General features: G+C 44.0%; 1 protein-coding gene across 4 annotated transcripts in view; it reads left to right on the top strand.

The window, feature by feature from the left end:
* The window catches only part of PLA2G7 (phospholipase A2 group VII), a 39,883-nt gene extending 13,417 nt beyond the window's left edge, over positions 1 to 26,466 (top strand). Inside the window, exons 2-12 of one of the 4 annotated variants that reach the window (XM_040473694.1) lie at positions 7,744 to 7,883; positions 12,838 to 12,959; positions 13,398 to 13,542; positions 15,248 to 15,341; positions 17,415 to 17,483; positions 18,336 to 18,462; positions 19,606 to 19,719; positions 20,858 to 20,949; positions 22,588 to 22,758; positions 25,018 to 25,166; positions 25,708 to 26,466. In XM_040473694.1, the coding sequence (XP_040329628.1) occupies positions 7,775 to 7,883; positions 12,838 to 12,959; positions 13,398 to 13,542; positions 15,248 to 15,341; positions 17,415 to 17,483; positions 18,336 to 18,462; positions 19,606 to 19,719; positions 20,858 to 20,949; positions 22,588 to 22,758; positions 25,018 to 25,166; positions 25,708 to 25,838 (1,323 nt within the window). In that variant the 5' untranslated portion in view covers positions 7,744 to 7,774 and the 3' untranslated portion in view covers positions 25,839 to 26,466. Of the gene's footprint in view, positions 1 to 7,740; positions 7,884 to 8,098; positions 8,322 to 10,439; positions 11,301 to 12,837; positions 12,960 to 13,397; positions 13,543 to 15,247; positions 15,342 to 17,414; positions 17,484 to 18,335; positions 18,463 to 19,605; positions 19,720 to 20,857; positions 20,950 to 22,587; positions 22,759 to 25,017; positions 25,167 to 25,707 lie in introns of those variants that run through there. The other 3 variants (XM_040473693.1, XM_040473692.1, XM_040473695.1) reach the window with 3 other exon arrangements.
* The last annotated feature ends 389 nt before the right edge of the window (positions 26,467 to 26,855 follow it).

Genomic DNA, 26,855 nt, shown 5'->3' with positions numbered 1-26,855 from the left:
TTGAGTGGAGGGATGGGCCAATGGATGGCCTAGCATAGAGGCTGTTGTGGCACAGTGCGTTGTGGGGGAAGGTACACGCCATTTAGGAGGAACAAATATGTGGGCACTGTGGGGAGGGGCAGGTGCCTCTGCTCGGGGAAACCATCGTGGGCATCTCGGCAAAAGATCCCCAACTAGACTACAGGGAGAGTAAGATGAAAGGCAAGTGTGAGGGCACGTGCATATCACAAGTTGAATACATTACTGAAGAATTCACATCTCTTAGTAAACCTAAACCAACCACCCAACCCTATGTTTACTGTTAGATCAACCTACCTGCTTAGCAAGAGGGCTCATACTTAAAGTTCTTTCTCTTAAAATCGATGGTTTTCAACTCTGGTCTTTATTGACTATGTGGTTTTGCCCCATCTCCTCGATAAGATAGGCCTGTTTTTTCCTTCACCCACTTTTTTTTTTTTTTTTTTTTTTGAGAGAGAGAGAAGGCACAAGTGAGCGAGGGACAGAGAGAGAATCCCAGGAGAGGCAGAGAGAGAGAGAGAGAAGCGGGGCTCACCTGAAGCAGGACTCCTGTTTTATGCAGAGTGGGGTTCATGTTCACCTAAGTAGGTAAGATAGTCATTTACACCTCGTATCCTTTTTAAAATTTCTTAACCAGTAATCAGGTTTTAGATTCAGGAGAACTGAGTTTCAGTGAACATACTTCTTTGTTTATCTTTAGAGTTTCTGCGAAAAGTCACGTAAACCAAAACCAAAGGCAACAAGTTGAGACACTGGAAAACTAATCTCCAAGTCTTTTCTCAGATGCCTACGATATGTTAATCAGGAGCATTCCTGGAGACTTCCAGAAGCATGCTTCAGCAAGTCCTTCTCCTGGGCCAGGGAGTGCTCATTCAGGTTTTAAGCAAATGTAAAACTGGGCACCTGGCTGGCTCAGTCTGTAGAGCATGTGGCTGTTGATCTCAGGGTTGTGAGTTTGAGCCCCACACTGGGTGTAGAGATTACCTAAAAATAAAATCTTAAAAAAAAAAAAAGAAAAGAAAATGTAAAACTGATTAAAATGCATTTAAAAATGTGTATCAAAATCCTCTTTCTTATTATCTTATTACTTCTTTAGCTTTTTTCATAACATCACGAGTTTGTTTGGTTTGCTCTTTTATTTCAGAGAATAAGAGAGTGTGCTCGCGAGCTGGGGGAGAGGGTCAGAGGAAGACAGAGAATTTTAAGTGGGCTTCATGCTAAGCACAGAGTCCAAGGTGGGGCTCCAGTCCACGACCCCGGGATCATGACCTGAGCTGAAATCAAGAGTCGGCCACTCAACGGACCGAGGCGCCCAGGCACCCCTCCCTAGTTTAGTTTTAAAAGGACTTATTGCCCAGGATTGCCTGTTTCACTACTAAACCTCCTGAGAGAGTACTCGCTGATACCGTCCCAAATACAGAGAGAAAAAAATGGTTTCAAAAAAACCAATTTTCCTATTTTTTTTTAAATTATGAGAAGTTGCATCCCAAGAACAGAGCTGTTTGTACCCCTTAAGTACTGTCTGTTACCTATCTCCTTCAAACACAAAAGTTACATCACAAACTATACTCGGGACAATTTAGTCCCCTAGTTTATAGAGTGTCTCTTCAGTGCCGTACCGAATGGTAGAGCACAGCTCGCTCACTCTTGCCTGAAGCTTGGAGGCCAGAGGGTGCTGGGGTAGCCAGAGTGGATTACTGACCACAGGATCTGACTTGCAGGACTTTGAAAAGCCTTTTTTCCCCAAAGCGTTTCTTCCCAATAGCTTATGATTCTTTCCTTGGGAGTAAATCTTCAGGGGCTTTGATAGATTGCCTCCGGGAGAGCTTGGCTAAAGGAAGGGGCTGTTATTTTAGAAGTTGATGAGGAAAGCCCCCATGAACACACCAGTACCTTTTAGCAGCTTGCGAGACTGGGGAGCTGTCACTCCGAGAAGCCACGTGAGGAGCTGAAAGGTGGAACATTTGAGAAGTCTTAAGAGGCAGGTTGTAGATGATAAGAGGTGCGCAGGCATTATGGGGGCACCAGCAGCCTGCAGAGGGGGAGAAGGCCAGTGAATACAAAGTTCCCCCAGAATTATAGGGGAGATGCTAATTACAGTGTTTGGGAGATATTGGAGCCCTTAATGAAACCTAGAAGATCTATTCAGCAGAACCACCTATGGACAAAGGGGATGATGACCAAGCATGACTTCCTGTTTCTATCTCAAGGTCTCGATTGGCACACTAGCTTTTATTTGGATGACACTTATTGAGCAACTCCCTACCTGGGAGTGACCCACGGTGCTAGGAATGCAAAACGAGTATGCTAATGTTTGCATCTAGCTCCATGCAAAAACACTGTGTTACGCATGTCAGTCACTTAACCCTGGGTAATATTATTATCATCCTCAGCCCCATTTTACGGATGAGGGAATAAGGCAGAGAGGGATTCCATAGTTTGCCGAGGGTCACGCTACCAGCGTCCAGGCTGGCATTCAGACCCAGGCAGTTGGGCTCTAGGCACTAAAGCCCAAGTAATTGACCCCTACCCACTTTGGTGTATTGAGAAGTCATCCCTGGTGTGAAATCATCTGGGAATGTGTTTCTGGGCTGCTTGGTAGCCCATACCAAAATGAAAACAGGATTCTTCATCCTCATTAAGGAAGTATTTACTCGTACTTGCTATATACTGGCCCCTTTGTAAGTAGTGAAGAGGTAGATGAGACCAATCCCTGCCCTGGAGGAGCTCACAGGCTAAGGGTGAAACAATTCTGTAAACAGAGCATTGTACTGGAGGCTGCAAAGTATCCAAAGGAGGACGTGTATAGAATGCTGCCAGAGGGGCGCCTGGGTGGCTCAGTCGGTTGAGCATCTGACTTCGGCTCAAGTCAGGATCTCGCAGTTCGTGAGTTCGAGCCCCGCGTCGGGCTCTGTGCTGACAGCTCGGAGCCTGGAGCCTGGTGCGGGTTCTGTGCCTCCCCCCAACTCTGCCCCCCACCCCATGCTCATGCTCTGTCTCTCTCTGTCTCTCAATAATAAATAAACGTTAAAAAAAATAAATTAAAAAGTTAAAAAAAAATAACAAGAATGCTACCAGAGGCGGGGGCAGACTTCTGTGTTGCTAGTGGCTCCAGGGCACAGGAGCCCCTGTTCTCTGGGGTGGGAAATGCCTTCTTCCCTGGTGTCCTTGAGGAGCCAGGCCCAGAGAAGGCCTCCTTTCCCAACTGCAGGGAAACCTTGGTGACGATTGTCCACTGCTTTGGAAGCTGTCGTGCCATCAGCTGGGGACAGTGTTGGCATATCATTTCATCCCACAAAGCACACCAGCAGGAGGCAGCAGGGGAAGGCAGTTCATTCTGTGGCATGGGGTGGGGGGTGGGGGGTGGAAAGCAGGCAGGATCCCATCTGGATCCTTCTATCACTCGGTACACGGGGGCCAAAGGAAGAAGACCCACCGTCCATTCCTGGCCGCAAACAGTGACTAGGTGACCTCAGGCCGGAGCCAGAGCCTTTCTGTGTTTCCTTGACCTTCTTCCCCCAAAAGGAAAAATGCAGGTGCTAAAGTTTGCTTCTCCTTTATGTCCACTAAACCTTTATTCCCCCTACATTTTGTAAATAATCTGTTACGGCATTTACCACAATTGTTTGAAAGTCTCTCTGCCCACCGGAATTTTTAGGATAAAAAAATCACATCTATTAAAAAAAAAAAGTTTGATTTAAAAAGTATTTTTATCCCAAACATGGGCTGACACATTGGCACTCTTTTTTTTTTTTTTTTTCAATATATGAAATTTATTGTCAAATTGGTTTTCATACAACACCCAGTGCTCATCCCAAAATGTGACATTGGCGCTCTTAAAATTGAGTGCATGAGTACGTGAACAAATGAACGAATGAATGAGTCAGCCAATCATTAAATTATTTAGAGGCTTACTCTCTTGAGCATGAGATCAGATAGCACATTATAAGAGGGTGGTGAAAACCTCTAAACAGGTAGTACTCTCTGGGCGCCTGGCTGGCTCAGTTCGCAGAGCACGTGTCTCTTGACCTTGGGGTCATGAGTTCGAGCCCCACGGGGGGAGTGGAGATGACTTAAATAAAAAAATAGTGAGTTAATTAATAATGCTAACTGAATAGTACTCTTTTTGTCCCACTGCAGCAGTTTCCAAATGCTACATTCTGGGAGTGGCTGTGTCGGGATCCCTCAAGAGCTAAAGTGCAGATGCCCCAACGTGCCTTATAAAAATTCTGAGTCAGTAGGTCTGGGTGGGACTCAGGAAGCAGTCTGTTCTGAGGTTCCCCAAGAGCCGTTGTAGCTAGCATGAGGTCAGGTTGGGAACTCTAACGTGCCATTTCACCTGGCCTTCAGTCTGTCCTGCTTCACTCTGAGGACCGACGGTGATGGCGTTGGCACAGGTCTGGTAGAAACATGGGGGGGGCAAAGCACCCCAGTCCTGCGTGGAGGACCTGGCGAAGCCCTTCCAGCAACTGGCCGTCTCTAGCTCTTCCTGAGGTTGTTAACAGGGAAGCTGTCATGAGTACCACAGAGCTGTGGGCAAAAGCTAACTTTCTTTGGGTTAGTGCAGTGTTCCTAAAACTCTCTGTTGATCTCCTTGTGTGTTTCACGTGGCCTTCCTTCTTCCTCATCTTCATCCCCAGTGATTTTCCAGATGGCCAAATGAAGCTCCTCTAACTCAGCCATGGGCTGGAGCACCAGGGGTAGAATTTTCTAAAGCCCTCTGCTCATGGCCCTGTAAATGCTTTCTGCGGATGGTGTCATTTGGTGAAAACCCCAGTTGTGACGGTATAACAGGAGGGTGGTTGGTGGAGGCTGGGGAGCGGATCGCCTGACTTCTGTTCGACTTCGTCTGCTGCTTATTTGGGAAACTCAGTAGCTGTTTCTCTGGATGCATACACAGCACTCTGCCGTCTCCAAGGGTTCTAGCATGTTGCTCCAAATATGAATTAGGGCAAGAACGATGAGACAGAGTCTCCCCTCTTTAGAGAACAGTTTCTAGCCCTTTATTAAGTCATTTAAAAAAAAAATATTTAGGGGCGCCTGGGTGGCTCAGTTGGTTAAGCGGCCTACTTCGGCTCAGGTCATGATCTCACGGTCCGTGAGTTCGAGCCCCGCGTCGGGCTCTGTGCTGACAGCTCAGAGCCTGGAGCCTGTTTCAGATTCTGTGTCTCCCTCTCTCTCTCTGACCCTCCCCCGTTCATGCTCTGTCTCTCTCTGTCTCAAAAAAAATAAAATAAAAACGTTAAAAAAAAATTTTTTTTATGTTTATTCCTGTTTGTTGGGGGGAGGGACAGAGAAAGGGGGAGAAAGGATTCGAAGCAAGCGACAACAGAGAGCCTGATGTGGGGATTGAATCCATGAACCATGAGACCACGACTTGCGCCAGAGTCGGACCCTTAACCTACTGAGTCACCCAGGCGCCCCTATTAAGCCATCTTTTCAATCCAGGAAGTTTAATGACACATTAGCGTCATTAAAATAGGCGTTGTGTTCATTAACTTTAGAAGATTATCATTTTAAGGTGAAGAGAAATTGGTGCCGCCCAAAGTTGTGGTTAAAAGCAGGGCCTCAGATAGTCTGGGTTCAAGCCCCGCCTCCAGCCCTTGCTAGCTGTTTGATTAGGACAAGTCGGTTAAATTATCCTTGCCTCTGAAGAAGAATGAAATCATGCCATTTGCAACAACGTGAATGGGACTAGAGGGTCTTACGCTAAATGCAATAAATGAGTCAGAGAAAGATAGGGATCATATGTTTTCACTCATATGTGGAAATTGAGAAGCTTAACAGAAGACCATGAGGGAAGAGAAAGAAAAAAAATTATAATCAGAGAGGGAGGCAAACCATAAGAGACCCTCTTTTAAAAAAAATTTTTTTTTAATGTTTATTTACTTGTGAGAGAGAGACAGAGCATGAGCAGGGGAGGGGCAGAGAGAGAGGGAGACACAGAATCCAAAGCAGGCTCCAAGCTCTGAGCTGTCAGCACAGAGCCCGACGCAGGGCTCGATCTCACGAACTGTGAGATCATGATCTGAGCTGAAGTCGGACACTTAACCGATTGAGCCACCCAGGCACCCCATAAGAGACTCTTAAATCCAGAGAACAAAGTGAGGGTGGAAGGGGATGGGGAAAATGGGTGATGGGCATTGAGGAGGGGACTTGTTGGGATGAGCACTGGGTGTTGTATGTAAGTGTTGAATCACAAGAATCTACTCCCGAAACCCAAGAGCACACTGGATACGATGTATATTAGCCAACCTGATAAATTATATAAAAATTGTTTTTTCCTTGCCTCAATTTCCTCATCAATACAATGGGGATGATTAAATCTCCCTCACAGATTGTTTTAGGGCCAACTGAATAAGAAAACACATGCCAGAAACTATGAAAAATGCTGGGTGCATAATAAGCCTTCAAATGTTGGCAATATTGTCATTTGTTTAGTGAACAAGCTTTTTTGAGGAACTCCTAAGTGCCATTTTACATAAAAAGACAAACTATAGTGCCGTATACTCATATGAAAAGACTCTAACCATATTATCAAATTAAAAGTGTAACTTGAGGGTCACCTGAGTGGCCCAGTCTGTTAAGCGTCTGGCTTCGGTTCAAGTCATAATTTCACAGCTTGTGAGTTCGAGCCCCGCATCAGGCTCTGTACTGACACCTCAGAGCCTGGAGCCTGCTTTGGATTCTGGGTCTCCCTCTCTCTCTGCCCCTCCCCTGCTCATGCTCTGTCTCTCTCTCTCTCTCAAAACTAAATAAACGTTAAAATAAATAAATAAAAGGGTAACTTGAAATGAAGTTCTGCAAATAAATTTTAAGAGTATAGTTTTACATATTGATATTTGTATGCATGTGTGTATTTATAGCTATGTATGTATTCTATGCATGTATTCAAGCATAGAAATACATCTGAAAACAAAAGGCTGTTAGCAAGTTACTACCAGTGAGGAAACAATTCAGTTTTATGAAGGGAGAAGTTCTAGAAGGTAAAGATGATGCACAACTACAAGATAGGCTTTTTGCTAATAAGATGTTAGCATAGCACCCAGTTGTAATATCATTTGTTATTATCATGAGTCTAATATACCACGTGTTGGACTACAATCATTCCTTCACAAATTCTGTAAACATTTATGCAACACCCACGGCATGCCAGGCCCCTGGTAGGCAGCGGGAAGAATACATAAGGCCTGACCTCGCTGCCTCGGGGAAGGTTTCAGTGTAGAAGAGGCATAGAGATCACCAAAAATGAAACATCATTTCTGCAGCAATATGATCATTTTATAATTGTGACGGAAACATTAGCCAGAACTTCCGGGGTGTTTACGAATGTGCTAGACATGTCTGTGGACATTATTGACTGTCATCTGTGATTGCTACAATTATTCTATTTTGATGCTATTCTTTATAACCAAACTAGACTGCTACAGAGTTAGAGAATTAGTGACCAGAAACCTAATATGACTGCCTCAAAGTGTTATTTCTACGCGCTATGATATGATCCGGCATTCCCAAGGATTTGGCCACCTTGATGCCTTTCAAAAACCCGGCCCAGAAAATGCATATTCCGTTTTTTTCCAGGTGGTTTCTTCCCATAATTGTATGTAAAATCATGTTGCTAGTGCCTTAATCTCCCTGATACTCCTCATTGTCAGCCTATTAAAGTCCTCTTGATTGCATGTGTTTTTTTTTTTTTTTTTCTTTTAATAACCTGCCTTGAAGAAGGTTAAGCTGAAACCACTCCTCAGCTTCCAAGATGTTGCCATCCAAATTGCATGCGCTTTTCTGCCTCTGCAGCAGCCTCGCACTGGTTCATCCTTTTGACTGGCAAGACCTAAATCCTGTTGCCCATATTAGATCATCAGGTAAGAGGCATCTTTGTTCCAGGGCTTGAGCAACTGATCTGTGGCCAGATTCCACGTGGCCCCGGAGAAGTTGCATGTGTGGCCTTCTAACCAAGTTCTATTACAAAAAGGCTCATGAAGACCTGTTCTCCTGGGGTTGGGGAGAGAGCCTCACTTTCTCCTCATTGCAACTGAAACTGAAGAAGCGCCTGTCTTCTTCAATATCATGACTGCAGGACAGAACCAAGATGAGGCATTTTCAGACAGACTGGAAGCTCAGCTGGCAACCACTGTGGAGAACTTCCTCAGCGTGGCCCCTTCTGTCCCTCACTGCCCTAGCCCGCTCTCACTCAGGCGCAGTGACACAAAGCCCCTGGAGTTCTCTCAGAGGCAACCTCAAAACCTGCTCCCATGAAGGTGAAGTAGAGGCAGGTGTCTTGATCAACAGGTGTAGTCCTGGTTAGTACTGGGGGGGGTGGTGATGTGAGAAGACGACCATTTAGGCTCTTGGGGTCCAGAGGGAAACCATGTTTTCTATGTTATCACAAGGGGAAGCAGGGACCAGCTGAAGAGCTCCAGGGGAGAATGGATGCACATCTCTTGCTCTCTCTTACCTTGTGGTGGGAGGGAAGGGGAGAAGGGGAAGGTTTAGTCAGGCCCAGAAGAGGTGGCCAGAGTGGGACAGCCACCTCTAGAAAGGTACATCTGCCATCACCGAGAAGGACCTGTATTGCAAAGAGATTGCTTCCGGAGTTTTGTGGGTTCCTGCGAATCCCAGAGCATGGTGATGCACGGTCTTCTCTGTCCAGCTTCTCCTCAGGTGAGCAGTGTAGGTGGCTTCTGAAGCCACAGACCTGGTGACTCTGGATCTAGCTGTTCAGGTTTGATGGGTGACTCCTTACTGTAACATTTACAAAAGGGCTTTCATAACCCTGCACCTGATAAATACTGCCTTGCTTTGTAGTTGGCAAAGCAAATGCATCGGTCGAACAGACTATATGTTGTATCTGTATTTACACAGGAAATGGCATAATATCTCACAGGTGCATTCATTCAACAACACTTATCAGGAAGTTGAGTCATCGCTGATACACCGGTGACTAAGACAGTGAGCTTGTGGTCAAGCTCAAGGACCTTCCAAGCCTAGTGAAGTTAATTTTCCCATTACCTTTTCCAAGGATTGGAAACGAGTAACATCTTACCCGACGGACAGATTATCAGCTAGGAGACGTTTACATCATGCACTTTTTATTGGCTCAGGGTGGGAATTTCAAAACATGTTTTATATCCCATGTTTGAAAGTAATGGGAAGGCTGTCATTGGACTGGCAGAAACTTAAGAACAGGGACACTACATTTTTCATCTTTTGTAGTCCCACAGTCAAGGCCAGTGTCCCATTCGGTCTTGAGCAACCGAACGCATACATATTTTGTAAATTGTTAGAAATCCTTGGTTAAATAAAAGATTAGGATAATAGATGGTTGTTCATATCCTAACTAAGTGAGTATGTAGAAAACATGGTTATGCAGGTAAAGTATGGGCTAGAAATATCCTTTTTGTTAATGGAGGACATAAAGCTGTATAAGAAAATGTTATGTTCCTAGCGTGTATACAATCCATCTCGAAACCCAGGAGTGAGTATCAGGAATATTTGACAAATGAACACCCCAAAAAATGTATCGTAAGATTAATAGCCTATAAATAGTCCAGAGGTTCCAACGCTCCTATTAAAATAAAGTTGAAGAAAAACAAGGAGTGACATGTATGAGTTCTGAACCACAAACTGTATCATCTAGAGGATGGACACTCAACCTGATAAGACTCCTCGTTTCTCCCTTCATGATGAGTCCTGATAGATGATTGGAGAACAGGAAACCGGGGACAGTGACTGGATTACCTGCAGGCTGATGAAACTTTTCTGTACCCCCCTGGCACTGAACAACCACAGGGCTCTGTAGACCTACACCCACACCTGGGTTAGCTCCAAGATTCCTCAGGGGCCGTCTTCAAATGGGCAGAACTGTAGACTCACCTTGACCTGCGGCTCCTGAATGCTGAGCAAGGGGGCTTTTTGGTAGAGCAGGATTTAGAGAACCAGGGCACTCCTAGGTAATTGGAGAAGGTTCCCAGAGCCGAGGTGGAATTGAGATCTCACAAGAGAAACCTTGTGGGCCTTGGAACCCTCCCATTACTCTAGAACTGAACTCCTAATTTTCGGAGGTAGAGTACCTCCAAGGTGGCTGTGCGTTCTCTGCGCTCCTCACCAAACTCATGAGCCGTAGCCCTCCCCTTCGATGCCCGTACCATCACATCATGGCTGATGTGGGTGGGGGCACAGCCGGACACAGCCTGCCCCTCACAGAGGGAAAGGCAGGGCTTAACATCTCCCTGTTACACCACGAAGCCTGACTTGGTAGACAATCTTAAATGGGAAAGAAAGAGCCTTTTGTGATTCTAAATAGCACTGAAACCGTTAGCCTTTACAGGTAAAGTGGGTTGTTGTTGTTGTTGTTGTTGTTTAAACGTCTGAGGAAATACTTTGGATTTTGAATCTGCCCAAAGGGAAAATAGTATGGTCTAGTTTCCATCTGCTCAAACTCTTCTGAGGGCTTGAATTTGGGTAGCCAGAGTTAACTCCCTCTAGGTAAGGGACACACAGTGTCAGTTGTCTGCTGCTGATGTGTTCTGTGCTAGGCCCTTGACTTCTACCATCACTTCATTCTCACAGCTGTCCTGCAGGTTGTCAAGTGCTTTTTTCCGCCATTTGACAAATGAGAATAAGAGAGGGGAGCAACTTGCCTAGGCCAGAGCGCCATAGCTTCTCAGGGGTACAGCTGGAATCCAAAATAGGACTACCTGGCTCTAATACCCCAGGCCATTCATCTCACTCCCACCTTCCTTGGAACTAGCTCCTACTATTGGACTATGAATGGCAGATCAGGTGGTCTGGTACCTTCGCCTAGTCGTTTTGTAAACTTGAATAGGCACAGCCTTTCTGATTTAGTAGAATTGGGGTACGGCTGAAGATCCTGATTTCCAAGCTCCCAGTGATGCTGATTCAGGGACCAACTTTGACTAGCAAGCCTCATGTATTGAAGGGCCCATCGCTGGCAAGTGCTTCACACATTAGTCACCGACATGAAAGACAGGCTTCTTCTCAGACCTCAGAACATTTCTGGGTGATGCCCCATGATATCGACATAAGTTCCATACCTAAAACGGCTCCCTGTGTCTTAGTGGCAGAGGCAGAATGCGATGGAAAGCTTGAAGGAGTCTGTCGAGCAGTGAAATCGACTCGCGCAGTATCAAGTAGGCAAGCTCGGAAAGACAAATAGAAACGTGAAAGTCTGGCTATAATGATAGTTGGACTCACCATCTTACCAAGTAAATACGGATTCAACTGGGATTCAGAAAGGAGGGTAACAGGCAAAACTGCAGGTGTGTTGAAGAGTTTAGGCACCAAAGAAGGAGAAACAGTTTCAAGAGTGGGTGGGTAAAAGAATATATACCATAAAGGGGTTGATGCAGACGAGAGCCTGGTGAGCCGTGGAAAAGCTCAGCTCAGCTTACTTTCACAAAGATTTATGGAGCACCAGCTGTGTGCCAACATTAAGATCTGAAGATACAAAAGTACACAGCTCTTAAGAAATAGCCTAGTGTGGGAAGCAGAGTGTACAAACACGTAATTTTAATACGATAGGAAAAAAAGAATGATAGAAACACGTAGAGGGAACTGATTTAATAATGAGAATGAAACAAGTCTGGGGAATGAGGGAAGGCTTCGGAGAAGACCTGACATCTGATCAAGATGTTAAAGGGTGAACAGGAGTTTGCCCCTGGGATTTCAAACACAAGGAATAGAATTTATAAAGGTGCCGAGGCGTCGAACAGCTCCGTGTATCGCTCAGGAGTGCTGGAGCCCACGGAAGGCAGGTAAAGAAAAAGCGGAAGAGTACAAGGCAGTAGACCTTCAGATCACTGAGGGTCTTTCTTACAGTGCCCAAGAACTTGGGATGTAACTTATGCCCCTATGAAATCTACACATTTCAACTCCAGAACATTGGAAGGATAGGCCACATTTGTGCCTCAAGTAGCAATGGAAGTAGCTTAGGAAGATGTGTAGATTTAAATACCGTCTACGGACTGCCTTCCAAAAAGACTCCAATATATTCCTCATTCAGAAATAGCCACTTAGTGATCGGAAGCCATTGATAAATTCTAAGAAGAGTAGCCTGGTAAAATGTGAAGGATGCATTTGAAGGTTAAGATCCAAGATGAATAGGACAGTTAGGAGAGATGACAACTGTCTGAGACCTTGAAAGTGTAAATAGGCAATTAGGGGATCAGGGCTATACTGGAGAGAGAATTTTAGGCTAAAAACAAAATGTTAAAATTGAGACTCGTTGGATGGAGGGGTTTGATGAGAAGGACATAGGAGGAGGATTCCCAGGTTTCTGAGTCGGGATACACGAGCTAGGAAATGCTGGAGCTGGAGGCTGTGTGGTTGGGGGATGAGGAAGGAGAGTTGCGAGATGGCCATTCGATCTTATTTTGGACCATTGGCCTTGATGTTCCAAAGGGAAGGATAGCAGGTAGAGGCACCCAACGGGAAGTTGTAAGCCCAAATCTGAAGTGTGAGATAAGGTTCCTGTTTGGGAAAGACAGTCGGGGGAAGGGGTTTTTAACATGATCTGGATCAGAGCAGAGGCTAAGGGCAAGGCTGTAAGTGTTAGGAGGTGATGGTCTTAAGCATCTTAAGAAATGTCTACCTCTATCTTTATTCCCCCACAATACTTTGCTTATATCAGGCCTTTAATAATTATTTGCATATTTTACTAGTTAGGTAAAGAAATGAAGGAGGCCAAAAACGAAGGGGTGTAACTTAATTCCCTTGGAATTTCCTTTTGCATGATAAAGTCTGGGGTGTAATGGATGACAGTGAGATAATATTCACTTTTTTTTTTTTTTTCTTCAGCATGGGTCAATAAAATACAAGCTCTGATGGCTGCTGCAAGCTTAGGCCAAACTAAAATTCCCAAAGGAAATGGCTCTTATTCTGTCGGTTGCACAGACTTGATGTTTGATTACAGTAATAAGGTAATGCTTTGATTAATAGCACTAATCTTTATGTTCTGACATTGACTGTTCCTGTGGTCCCCTAGAAGGTTTTGAAACTTGCTCTTGCCCTCACCTGAGAATGACTCGTGTTGTTATTTATGTTGTTGCATGAGAAGCCTTTTGCTACGTAAGTCTTTCCCAGATTTGTTTCTATCATCTGATTTATTTATCTATAAGCTCTATTTTCCCCTTCCTTAATGGTTGAAACCAGCCTGCTCATGCTTTCTTTTCACTCAGAAAACATGTTTCTCCTTCTCTTTCTACTGTATTCAGGCACCACAGCAGCTTAAAAAGTTCTCTCTGGACCTCCTTGTGAACAACCGAGGTTTCCCCTCTAATTAAATATGCCAAATAGCTGTTGGGACATAATGGAGAAGCAACTTCACTAAAAGTACATTGATTTCTTTTCCTCTCCAGGGCACCTTCTTGCGTTTGTATTATCCATCCCAAGAGGATGACCACTCTGACACCCTTTGGATCCCAAACAAAGAATATTTTTTTGGTCTTAGTAAATTTCTTGGAACACACTGGCTTATGGGCAAAATACTGAGCTTCTTTTTTGGTAAGATTTCTGTTGATCCTGCTTTGGTAGGCTCTAGAATATAAGAAAACCTTGAAAACAGCAGGAGTTTCTGGCAAAGATCAAAGTAGATTTTCTCCAGTCTAAACTTCTAAGATGACAAATTGCTTCTTTTTTTTTTTTTTTTTTTTTTTACGTTTTATTTATTTTTGAGACAGAGAGAGACACAGCATGAACGGGGGAGGGGCAGAGAGAGAGGGAGGCACAGGATCGGAAACAGGCTCCAGGCTCCGAGCCATCAGCCCAGAGCCCGACGCGGGGCTCGAACTCACGGACCGCGAGATCGTGACCTGGCTGAAGTCGGACGCTTAACCGACTGCGCCACCCAGGCGCCCCGACAAATTGCTTCTTAAAAGCCCAGGCAACTGTCAGAGAAGCAGGGGTTCTCGTTTTGTTCGTTTTGCATATATCGGGGTATATGGAGGTAGGGAAAGTGCCAGACTTAAGACGGCTGTAATATCTGCCTGTGGCAGATATTCTTTGATATTCCTGCTCATATACTGCAGGGAAGCAATAATCTGGTAAGTGCCCACTTCCCTTTTGTATGCTTTGTGCGAAAGTGAAAACTAATTTCTCACCCGTCATAAATGATGAGACTCCGCTGTCATTCCCATCTCCTACCTGCCAAGGGACCAGCCTCCCTCACCAAGACAATCTGATGTGCATTCCCCACTTCATTCGTCTACTTATAACTAATATAGACGTTTCCTTCCCTATCTGTTTGACCAGACACTACTGTTGGGCCGGTGTCGACTACATCTTCAAATTTCCCTCTCAAAACTACCTGCCGCTTTTGGCATTCTTTGAAACATCTCCTTGGAGTTTTCCTAAAAACCACCTGATAACAGAAATGATGGAACCGTAACTAACACCTCTTTGTGTTGCCGAATAAGTTAACAGATCACTTCCACGGCAATCATCGCGTTCAAGCTTCATGACTGCCTCTCCATTTTATGAATGAGAAAATGAAACACAAATAACTCATGGTGATAATGACAATAGCAATGGGGAAGTGAAACGAGGGAAGACAGTGCCTTCCACGTTGTGAGCCCCTTCTTACGGCACGAGATAGGCGCTTTACATATGTTGCCTACTTAGATAACATTCTCACAAAAGCCCTATCAGGGTATCATTTCCTCCATTGTGCAAAAGAGGAATCGGAGACTCGGAGAATTCTCCTTACTTGCTCAAGGTCAATAGTAAGTGGTGGAGCTGCACCCAAAGGCACCTCCGAGTATGAAGTCAGCGGTCTGTCTCGATCATTACCAAATTAGCATGGAATGAAAGGAGATTTGAAGATTCTGGTTCTCAGGGTAACCCTCCTGAGGTTTATTCGGTAGTTTGGTTTCAGAATATTCCCTTTGAAGTTTCACCAAGACCCGGGGTTGGTGCTCAGGAACAGCCTTCTGAATACACCTGTAAGGGGTAAAGTGTCTCACCCTCAGTTCAGAGCTGGCAGTGAAAACTGATAATTCATGATTTTACCGTCTGAGGAAAAACTACATGCTTCAGGTCTTTGGGTGTTAAGTATCTAGCAGCAGACTTTTTAATGAATTTACTATTAGTACATAAAAACATAAGTATAAATTCCATGAGCTAGGATTTCTACTAAGAAGATGTAAATTAAATTAGGCGGCAACCTTCAAGTCGGAGCAAACACTAATTATAATCTCTCATTGTCGTCTAGGTTCAATGACAACTCCTGCAAACTGGAACTCTCCTCTGAGGACTGGTGAAAAATACCCACTAATAGTTTTTTCTCATGGTCTTGGAGCATTCCGGTAACGTGTGAGAGGAAAACTTTTAACCCCTAAGGTCCAATGGCAATGCATTCCCTGCCCTCCCCTCGCAAAAAGAAGAGCAGAGTTTGGAGTATCATGGTCACCCCCGTCTTGGAGGAATTGGGGTTCCTCAAATGTTGACCATGGTCTGTTGATCAGTCCAGCCCTATCTGGTCAAGTAGTTTGTTCTCTTCTTCCAGCTCATGGGGACTAGCCTCATGATGAGGACAGAAGAGGTGGCATTTGGGGCTGTCACCCTTCTATAGTACAATACACTCTCACAACCATCCCCTGGATTAGCTCAGGTCTTCTGAGAAGCGTGCACCAAGATTGGATTGGCTATAAAAGACATTTATGGAGAGAAATGCCCATGAAGGATAGAGGGAACAGAGAGGAAAAGACAGAATCTTCAGATCATGATGCAGGTTGGACACTTGGGAAGGAGATGGGGAATGGAGAGATTGGGTATGGAGAATCCCAGATTACAGCACAGTTCTAGCAGAGACCGGACCAGGCCAAATGAGAGAGTGCTTAACTCGAAGTTGCTCATCAAAGGAGCCTCGCATCTCACAGGAATGGGTCTCCATTGCTACCCGTGCCATGCCCAGTCACTGGGCACAGCCCACAGGAAGCTTAGCTGGTGGTGGTGGATCCAAAGGGGAAGGGGCTCAGTGGGGTCTTTAGTCAACTCTGCTCTCTGTGGCATGATCTCAGAGTGGCACGTTTTCATGACCGCCACACCCACGCCTCCTCTGTTTTCTCAACTGCCTACCTTTCTTTCTACCTCAGAGGATTATAAGACTTTCAGAAAATTAAAGGTGACTTTTAGTTGGCCAGAAGTTGGGTAGCTTCTGCAATAAGAAGTTATCGTCGGTACTTCAATTGGAGCCATTTCTTTGATTTCTACCAGACCAGTGGTTGGCACATTAGAATCTGAGGACCAACTCTAGCCTGCTGCTCAGTTCTATAAATAAAGCTTTACTGAAACACATCCACACTCATTCGTCTTTCGCATTGTCTGCGGCGACTTTTGTGCTACGACAGCAGAGTTGAGCAGCTGTGACAGATATTGTATTGCCCACTAAGCTGGGAATATTTACACTCTGGCCTTTTACAGAAGATGTTTGCTGATCCCTGTACTAGACCCATTTCCCCTTCCTGGGTAGATTGCATATCTTCAACAATAGAGGACATCGTTCCCACTACCTCTCTTTGGTTCTCTATTGCCATTTCCTATTGAATGCATGACGCGAGAAGATCGTCCAGAATGAGGAACTGGAAGGGGTCAATGCAGCTTACTTAGCACATGATTGTTTCCAGTCGTTTAAATAAATAACAGTTGACACGTGTTCAGCCTTTCCCCTGTTTTAGATGTGGTTATAAGCACTGAAAACATATTAATGTACTTAATCCTTACAAGAATCCCACCAGTTATCATAGTGTTGCAGAGGACAGATAAGTGACTTATCCAAAGCAGTGGTAGATTCAAATGTAGTGGTCAGACAGCAGGTCGTGTTCTCTTCAGCACCACACTGCACTGCCTTCCTACATACGCTGTCTTAGCAAAACCTTCTAACTGTTCTAAAGCAAAGGCTTTATAAAGTCCCATTTTACAGGTGCAGACAAAGATCTGGTCATGCAATTGCCTAAAGTTATATACTTGGTCAGTGGTAGGACCAAGATTAAAATCCAGCGCTCTCAAAGGCAATATTTAGAATCACTGCATCACGGTTTCTCAACCTCAGGACTACTGACATTTCTCAGAATTTCTTATCGTGGAGGGTAGCCCTGTGCACTGTAGGATTTTTAACAACATCCCTCTACCCACTGGATGCCAACAGCACCCTCTGCCCGGTCATGATAATGAAGTTACCTCCAGACATTGTCAGGTATCCCCCGAGAGGCAGAAGTGTGCCCCCTTTGAGAACCACAGCTCTCTGGTGTACCCCTGGGCACTACCACAGGGGTGTGATGGCTTCCACATTCCGAGGCTCGTTAGTGGACCCCGCCTTTGCATGACAGCTATTTCAGTGCTTCCTGTTTGTTTGTTTGTTTGTTTGTTTTGTTTTGAAGGACAATTTATTCTGCTGTTGGCATTGATCTTGCATCTCATGGGTTCATAGTTGCTGCTGTAGAACACAGGTATGTCACCTGGGCTCTAACTTCTAAGAAGATTTATAAAAAGAAATCAATGAAATTGTCAACTATGGTTACTAGATGAGGGGGGAAAAGGGGACTGAGTTAAATTGTCAAGAGTTGAAAACCAGCTAGCATTTCTAGAGTTGTCATTGTGTGCCATGTTCATATATCATTTAATCTTTGGAACAACCCTCTGAAATGGTTACTGTTGTCACTCTTTTAAGGAGGAGGAAAAATGAAGCTGGGAAAGGTTGAGTAACTTGCTGTAAATCACACAGTGAAAAAATGGCAGCACTGGGATTGGATTCCACGCATGAGTTTGCGAGGGGGCCTCCTAGAACAATGACGATAGGACGGGTTGACTTGACCTGCAGCGATGGCTCTTTCTGAGGACTCCCTTGGGGGCCTCTTTGGTTTTATTTTTATTTTCATTTATTTATTTTTAAAATACAATTTATTGTCAAGTTAGCCATCACACAGTGTGCTCTTGGCTTCGGGAGTAGATTCCCGTGATTCATCCCTTACTTACAACACCCAGTGCTCATCCCAGCGAGTGCCCTCATCAGTGCCCATCACCCATTTTGCCCCTCTCCTCCGCCCCTCCCCCTGCAACCCTCAGTTTGTTCTCTGTATTTCAGAGTCTCTTCTGGTTTGCCTCCCTCTCTGTTTGTGACTATTTTTTTTCCCCTTCCCTTCCCCCACGGTCTTCTGTTAAGTTCCTCACAGTCCACAGACGAGTGAGAACGGTTTTAAAACAAAGGAAAGGGAAGAAAGGGAAGTCGGAAAGATCAGAGTGAAGTGCGGGATGGGGATGAGGAAGAGCGAATGTAAGTAATTGATTTGTTTGTGTTGTAGAGACGGATCTGCGTCTGCGACTTACTATTTCAGGGACCAGTCTGCTGTAGAAATAGGGAACAAGTCTTGGCTCTATCTTAAAACCCTAAAACCAGGGGACCAGGAGGTGCCTCTACGAAATGAGCAGGTACGTTGCAGCAGCAGGAGGAGGCGTGGTGACTAAAAATCGTATGCACGATGATGATGCTTGCTGATTTAATTTGCACATGGTAAGGTCTGCTCCGAGCTCTCCCATTTCCCATTTCCAAAAGGCCTGTCGGAAGATCTTCAGAGTGATACAGCTCCCTTGATGAAAAGTCTGGATCATGGTAAAAACAAAAGACCAGCATAAAAATCTTGAGAGATGACAGTAGATATTCAGAAATCATTGGCATCAGAACTTCTAATTTTAGGGGCGCCTGGCTGGCTCAGTCGGTTGAGCGTCCGACTTCGGCTCAGGTCATGATCTCACAGTCCGTGAGTTCGAGCCCCGCGTCGGGCTCTGTGCTGACAGCTCTTGCTTCGGATTCTGTGCCTCCCTCTCTCTCTGACCCTCCCCCGTTCATGCTTTGTCTCTCTCTGTCTCAAAAATAAATAAACGTTAAAATTAAAAAAAAAAAAAAAAAGAACTTCTAATTTTAGAATCTCAGAGGTGCTAGAAAAGGAATCCATAAATACCCTCGCAGCCAAGGCAATATTAAAAGCACTACTTTTTGGAGAAGCAGTATAGGACAGTATTAAGAGTCCAGGCCTTAGAATCCAAATTTCTATGTTTGAATCCTGATGCCCTCGCTTCCTAGTGGGATGATCTCGATCAAGCGACTTACTCTATTTTGCTTCTATGTTTTACCTGTTGCAAAGTAGTGAATAATAACCGTATTTGGCTCACGGGGGAGTCTGGAAGATAAGTGATAGAGGGCACATTGGCTTCCACCTTTGTGCCAAGCTTTACTACAATGGGCGTTTTCCATATGTTATTGCATCTAACCCCACCCACATTTCACTGAGGTAGGCATTATTACACAACAAATGGGAGCTGCGGAAGTTAAGGAAACCGTCTGAAGTCACACCGTGGGGAAGCAGCAGAGACAGGATCTGGACTCAGCTGTAACTACCTGCAGGGCTAAAGCCTGTGTCCTTACACTAGGTTGTGTTCCAGTCACTAATCACTGAGACATTTGTAGTTTATAAGCAATCAATCGTCTTTCCCACATGCAACTCGTACACACACTTTAAAATAAGTATCGCAGCTTCTTTACTGGTCATTTCCTTGTTCTAATAATCACACTAGGTGCGCCAAAGGGCAAAGGAGTGTTCCCAGGCTCTCGATTTGATTCTGGACATTGATCGTGGAAGGCCAGTGAAGAATGCATTAGATGTAGAGTTTGATGTGGAACAACTGAAGGTGAGCTTGAAAAAAGTCATTTCCGTTGTCCTGTAGTTCTTTATTGTTCCTTATCATCTGCTTTTCTGCTGTAATGCATGGAACCGTGTGACAAAAGGCTACAAATTAAAAAAAAAAAAAGTGTATGTGAAGTATTATAGTGATGAGGAATGAACTAGGCTGAACTGTAGATGAGATTGCCCACAGTCACCTTTGAGCTACAGAAGCAGCCGTTTCTGTGGTTCAACTCAAGAGCTCCAGCAGAAGTGTCGTCATTTCTCGGATGGCTCCTGCATATTGTTGAGCGTGATCCTGAAATGGTGGCCAAAAGTTTTCAGCAGAATATGGACAGGAGGTGGAAGAGTATCAAAGTGGAGGGCATGCACAAAGACCCAAGAGTGTGTATGGAGGACGGAGGACAGGGAGTAGAGGGGACTAGGTAGAAGGGCTTCAGTCTGGGTAGAAGATGATCGTCTGTTCTCCTGACACAGTGAAGAGTTTCTTGTCCCTCGACCGTCTACTCCCTCTCCTGTCTCGCCCTTGGCCTGACACATTCTTCTCCCTGAGTCCTGCTTAATCTTCATCTCAAGTCAGGCATCACCTCCTCCGAGAAGCTTTCTTGGACCCCATTGTCACCCCCGCCCTGGACTGGCGAAATATCTATCACCCTCCTAGCTCCTTGGCACCACCCTGTTGTATTTGCATCACGTGTCCATGTCTCTTTCTTCACTGGTAGACTGGGAGCTCATTGAAAATGAACTACGGTGCCTGGCACAGAGCAGGTGTTCAATAGATACTCATGAAATGAACAAACTAATTAAATGTGGATGGAGGGAGAGGCAGAAGTCAGCAATGATGCTGGTGTTGCAAGTGTGGGTGCCTAGGAAGATCATTAAGTTCACTTCTGAACTTCTATGAATGCTCAATGTGTGTGCATGTGTGTGTGTGTTATTTGTGTATACGTATATACATATATGTGTACATACACGTGTATGTATATGTGTGTATTTGTGTGTATGTATGTATTTCTTTTATAAGAAATCAAGGTACTTAACCATGCCCATGAAATTATTAATAATTTTATAATTTAAAAACTAATTTAGTCTATTCTAACAACCTGTGAGATAGTTATGAATATATATCATGCTTTTTCATATAGGACTCTATTGACAGGAATAAATTAGCAGTAATTGGACATTCTTTTGGTGGAGCCACAGTTATTCAGACTCTTAGTGAAGACCAGAGATTCAGGTAAGAGGAGGCAAAGAGAGAAAATAGTAAGCTATTGGAAGAGAGGAAGTGATAACCTATGTGAGATAGAGTATTTTTCAAATTCTTAATGAGGAAGGAACCCTTCAGGGCTTATAAGTCTGTTCTTTTGCCTCCATAAGTACTCTATATGAATTTTCCTAGACAGAAATAATCTACTTCTCTTGCTATCATAAGATCTCCCCATTCCTATATATTTTTCTTCATCATTCTTATTTATCTGCTTAAGGACTTAACATTTTCACTTGGAAATTTATCTTTATACATCATTTTATTTTATTATTATTTTTTAGTGTTTATTTTGGGGAGAGAGAGACAGAGCGTGAGTGGGGGAGGGGCAGAGAGAGAGGGAGACACAGAATCTGAGGCAGGTTCCAGCTCTGAGCTGTCAGCACAGAGCCTGACGTGGGGATCGCACCCACAGACCGCGAGATCATGACCTGAGTCGAAGTCGGATGCCCAACCGACTGAGCACCCAGGTGCCCCCGTATACATTTCATATATGACATATGATTGTGATGCCAGTAATGCGTCTTGTAGTATTTCTAGACTTCCTCAATATGCAGGGCATTTTTAATTTTTTTTTCCCATCCTTAAGATGGACAGAGGTCTTAAATTACACTTAACTTGGGTGACAGTCAGGACCAGACCCCAGAAAAAAATACTTTCTTTCTTGAACTATGTCATCACAGACTAATGAGATCATGTAGAGCCAACCAGTTAGAAAGTGGGTAGGATCGGGGCGCCTGGGTGGTGCAGTCGGTTAAGCATCCGACTTCAGCCAGGTCACGATCTCGCGGTCCGTGAGTTCGAGCCCCGCGTCGGGCTCTGGGCTGACGGCTCAGAGCCTGGAGCCTGTTTCTGATTCTGTGTCTCCCTCTCTCTCTGCCCCTCCCCCGTTCATGCTCTGTCTCTCTCTGTCCCAAAAATAAATAAACGTTGGGGAAAAAAAATTTAAAAAAGAAAGTGGGTAGGATCATCTCTGAAACTTCATCTCACATTTCTTCCTTAAAATCGGTTTCCATTTAAGGGAATTATCTTAGTTTGCCCATTTAGCACATAAAACAGAGTGTCCAAAAGGTCCAGAAACAGGATAAACATACTTTTAAAAAGAAAGTTACATTTTCGAATGATACGCCCCCTATGTTTTTCTTCAAGCCCCACTTTTTCAGGTGTAGTACCTCAAAGCAAGTGGTCCAACGGTTGCTCTGAAAAAGGCATAATAAATCAACCACAGACTGGCCGTACGTGCTGGAAACGGGGGGCAATAGTGCATGTATTGTATTTCTTCAGACACCCTACCGTTCTGAAGAAATCGTTGCTTGTTCGAGAATGTATTTTGAAGACCGTAACAAAAATGAAAACATTTTAAGCATATTATATCGTTCTAAAGGTCACGATTCCTAAATGTCTCCTAAAGAAAATGATTATGTGATGCCAAGTCGACCGCCTTATGAAGCTAATCATATTCCCTTCCCACACTGAAGTATAGTACCAGTGAGATTAACCTGTAATGAACCAGTGTGGTGCGTGTCCATTAATCCTGGCATCATCAGGAACGCTGTATGTCGGCCAGCGTGTAACCAGCTTTCTTTTATCATTGTCTACAAACACCTGCAGGTGTGGTATTGCCCTGGATGCATGGATGCTTCCCTTGGGTGACGAAGTATATTCCAGAATTCCTCAGCCCCTCTTTTTTATCAACTCGGAACGGTTCCAATATCCTGCTAATATCATAAAAATGAAAAAATGCTACTCACCTGACAAAGAAAGAAAAATGATTACAATCAGGTAAGTATTAGTGATTTATTTCATCCTCTGAAAAGAAACTTGAAACTTGGACAAGCATCCCAAGGTACCATTTGGTAGCCGTCCCAGAGTTGTTAAATTCACTGTTTAGACTTTCAATAAGGGAGAATATTAGATACTTTCAGGGTCTAAGAGCCTTTGTGTTTACTCTTTAAAATGCAAATGTTCTGAGTAGTGTTAACATATGTCATTCACATATTGATCATTAAAATTTGCATTAGGATACATGCTATTTTTATGTAAACACAAGAACAGGCTTATGCATTTGGGGGGCGAGGGTAGGGAGAGGTATTGTATCGTGAAGCCAGGCTGGGAACTCTTTTGAAAAAAAGTCAGAGCATCTGTTGAGATCGGCAATGTGTTTACCTGTTCGGAAAGAATTTTGAAATTCCCAAAAGCTATAATGGGACCCCCTTGAGCATCCGTGATACGCGTATATCATGAATGTGAAAAAGAAATCCCAAAAGAGTTCTGAACTCACAATGTGATGTTATAAGGTAGGGGGCATTCCTCTTCTATCTGAAACATGGTTTATTTCAAAGAAGACAAGTGGTGGCAGGAAGGAAACACAAAGAGCATAGGTGATAAACGCTGTGATAGGGTCGGAGAATGGAGTCTTTTTTATCTGATGTGGTCAGAAGACACCTTGGAAGACACGGGAATAGAATTGGCCTTGAAGGATCAAGAGACATTAAACAGATAGTGAGGAGGGTCTAATAAGGTGGTTTAGTTAAGGACCTCAATTTAGCTTCAAGTTAGTTAAGGACTTCAATATTTGTATGTATAAGTCTAATTCTAAAACAGAGGTAATGCAGAACGCCTAGCCTCCCTCAACCCCACTTCCTTACTAGGCTCTTTACCTTTTCCATCCTTTTTCTGTGAGGAGCCTGGAAAGAATAGCTCATACTTAAGAGCTCATCCTGACTTCCATTTCCACTTTGACTCCTGTGGACCAGCTTCCTGAACGCCACCAATGTACCGAAATGCGTCCTGTGGAGGACATAAAAGGCCCAGCAGCCTATTCGCAGCCTCAGGCTTGCTCTCTGCATCCGTTAGACACTGTGGACTCCCCCTGTTTCTCCTCCCCTGGTTACCACACCCCTACTCTTTCCTGCTCCTCCCTCCATCTAGACTGCACCCTCCCTTTCTCCCCGACCCTCTCCTTCTCCTGAGGCCATTCCTCCACTGTTGGTAGCATCCAGCCTTCTACTCCCAGCCCTCTCATGACCCGGTTCTACCTTCTGACACTCACGTTGTGTTTGGAAGCAGGGAAGAAGGAGCAGGAGGCAGGTGGCTCTGGTTTGAGTACAGATAACTGAAAGAGTGGTGTTTGCTTAGAAGCAGCAGCAAAGTGAAGAGGAAGAGTTGCACCATTCGGGGCTGGAGACATATGTTTTCATCTCGGAATTTCTTAGCTTGGGACGGGGAAACCAGCGTAGAGATGTCTGGCCACAAACCGGGCAGGACAGAATTTGTGTCTTACACCTGAAACCTTGGGAGTAGATAAGACCACCAAGTAGATAAGAGCCACCAAGTAGGGGAAGAAGTGGTCTGAGAGCAGAATATCGAGGAATGTCTATATGTATGTGAAGAGAACAGAGTTGTTAGGGGAAGAAGGGAAGGTACAAACAAGGGAAAGGAGATCAAAGAAACAAAAGGAAAAAAAAAAAAACCGGCAAGAAAGTGTCAAATGTCTTACAGGCAGTGGAAAGTGATCACCAAAAAAGGCCATTTACTTGATGTTAGGTAGATTTAAAGAGCAGTGTAAATGATATCTGTAAGGTGTTTACAGCTTAAATAATACAAGGAAAAGAGGTTCCCCCCCCCAAATATTTAATCCAAGGTTTAGGTGCAGTGTGTTTTGAATAGCATCACATAGATACGAAGTTAAACAGTGTTGGTAAAGGCTTCTGGCTCTGAGTATACAGTCCCTGCAACACGTAACACATTTTGTCAGCTCAAATTGGGACTATTCTAGCCCACCGAAAAGCTGGAATCATTTCTTCTAAAACCAAGATGCCAAGGAACTCAGGAATCTTTGTTTATCTAGAGGGGAGGATGTATAGATACTAAGATGCACAGCCTGTGACCCACAAACACATCTACAGAGATCAAATCTACAAGTTTATTTCCTCAGTTTTCACTCAATAGGCTACGTTGACCACTATCCTTCCTGCACCCTAAGTACCAAAATAATTCTGTCAAACAATGTGATTTATAAACCTCTCATTTCTCTTTCAGGGGTTCAGTGCATCAGAATTTTGTGGATTTCACCTTTGCAACTGGCAAAATAATTGGATACATGTTCACTTTAAAAGGAGATATCGATTCAAATGTAGCAATTGATCTTAGCAACAAAGCTTCATTAGCATTCTTACAAAAGCATTTAGGTAAGAAACTAAGAGTGTTTCATGACACAAACCAGGTGCTTCTTAAGACAAAACAGTTTTATTGCAGTGTGAGTCCCATTTTAACTGTCTCCAGTTGGTTTACAATGTCCCAGAACAGTAAATCAGTTTGAAGAAAGAAACTTGAGAGATTGAGTTTTGCTGCTTCTCATGCTACATATCACAGATAGGAAGTCTACCTGTTAATTTATCTTTGAGGCAGAGCATGAGCAGGGGACAGGCAGAGAGAGAGAAAGAGAATCTGAAGCAGGCTCCAGGCTCTGAGCTGTCAGCACAGAGCTCAACGTGGGGCTCAAACCCACAAACCGTGGGACCGTGACCTGAGCTGAAGCCAGACACTTAAGGGACTGAGCCACCCAGGCGCCCTGGAAGTCTAGCTTGTTAAAGGGAATCATGTCGTCTTTCTGTGCAGACTGGTGGCCGTTTGTGGTGTAATTTGTGAGGCTGTCCTGCCACCTAGAGGCACTGAGCTGTCTCGTACTCTCCAAAGCTTCATATTCTTGTTAACATTTTTCTCTTCCAGGACTGCAGAAAGATTTCGATCAGTGGGATTCTTTAATTGAAGGAGAAGATGATAATCTTATTCCAGGGACCAACATTGACACAACCAACCAGCATGTCACTCTACAGAACTCTGCAGGAAGAGAGAAATAGAATTTAGATCAAGAGCACTTTTTAAAAAGCTGTCTAAAAGTGTGTGTATGTGTGTGATTTTAATGTTTTTTTTTTCTCAAATAACTCTATTGTAAAATGTAGACTATATCATAACAGTGATTGAAGCTTGTACTGGAATTTTTTTCTTTAAATGTAAAGAACGACTGCTATGTATAACAATCATACCAGCCTAAATTTTTATTTTACTAAGATGATACTTTTTCAGTGCCAAAATTAATAACTATTTTTACATTCCTTTAGTGGACAAGTATATCAAAACAGGCACAATGCTAATGAAAACATGTTGCAGTGACATAACTAACTCCCCCCAAATACAATAAATACAGATTTTTTTTTTTTTTTTTTTTTTTTGCCTCTCTTTTCTATTATGAGTACAATTGAGTTTTGGCAATATGGTATTTCTAGGTAGGCTTTGGAAGCACTCCCCTTTGACTTTTGGTCATGGTGAGAAAAATCAGATCACACAGATGATAAAAGCACTGATTTACTACAGGATTAGGGATACTGTACAATTTCAGTATGAAAACTAAATTAGGGGAGTGGCCAAGGATAAGAATATTGGAGACAAGGCAAAGGCAGCAGATTAAAATGGATTAAAGAGAGTTTATAATTTGTTTGCATTTACTTAATGCTTTATCTCTGATGGATTCCACCTACTCAAGAAAGGTGCATGAGACCCGGGCCAGGGATTCCAGTTATAACATATTAGTTATGCAGCCGAAGCCTGTGAAGGATAACAAAGGAAACAGAATTGCTTTTAATTGGTTTGTTTTTCCAGTTGGTTTTATTTATGTTTTAAATTGTGTATGCAGTGGTAGAAGTGGAATAGCACAACACAGGCATACCTTGCTTTATTGCACAGGGCAGATACTGAGTTTTTTACACGTTGAAGGTTCAGGACTTCCGTGGAGGAAGTAAGTGCGTGCAGCTGTGGTGGAAATAGCAAAAGAGCTAGAATCAGACGTGGAGCCTGAAGATGTGCCCGAATTGCTGCAA

Source organism: Herpailurus yagouaroundi, unplaced genomic scaffold (genome assembly GCF_014898765.1).
Source record: "Herpailurus yagouaroundi ecotype Mexico unplaced genomic scaffold, PumYag 139, whole genome shotgun sequence".
NCBI classification, from domain to species: domain Eukaryota; kingdom Metazoa; phylum Chordata; class Mammalia; order Carnivora; family Felidae; genus Herpailurus; species Herpailurus yagouaroundi.
This window is presented reverse-complemented; position numbering and strand designations above follow the sequence as displayed.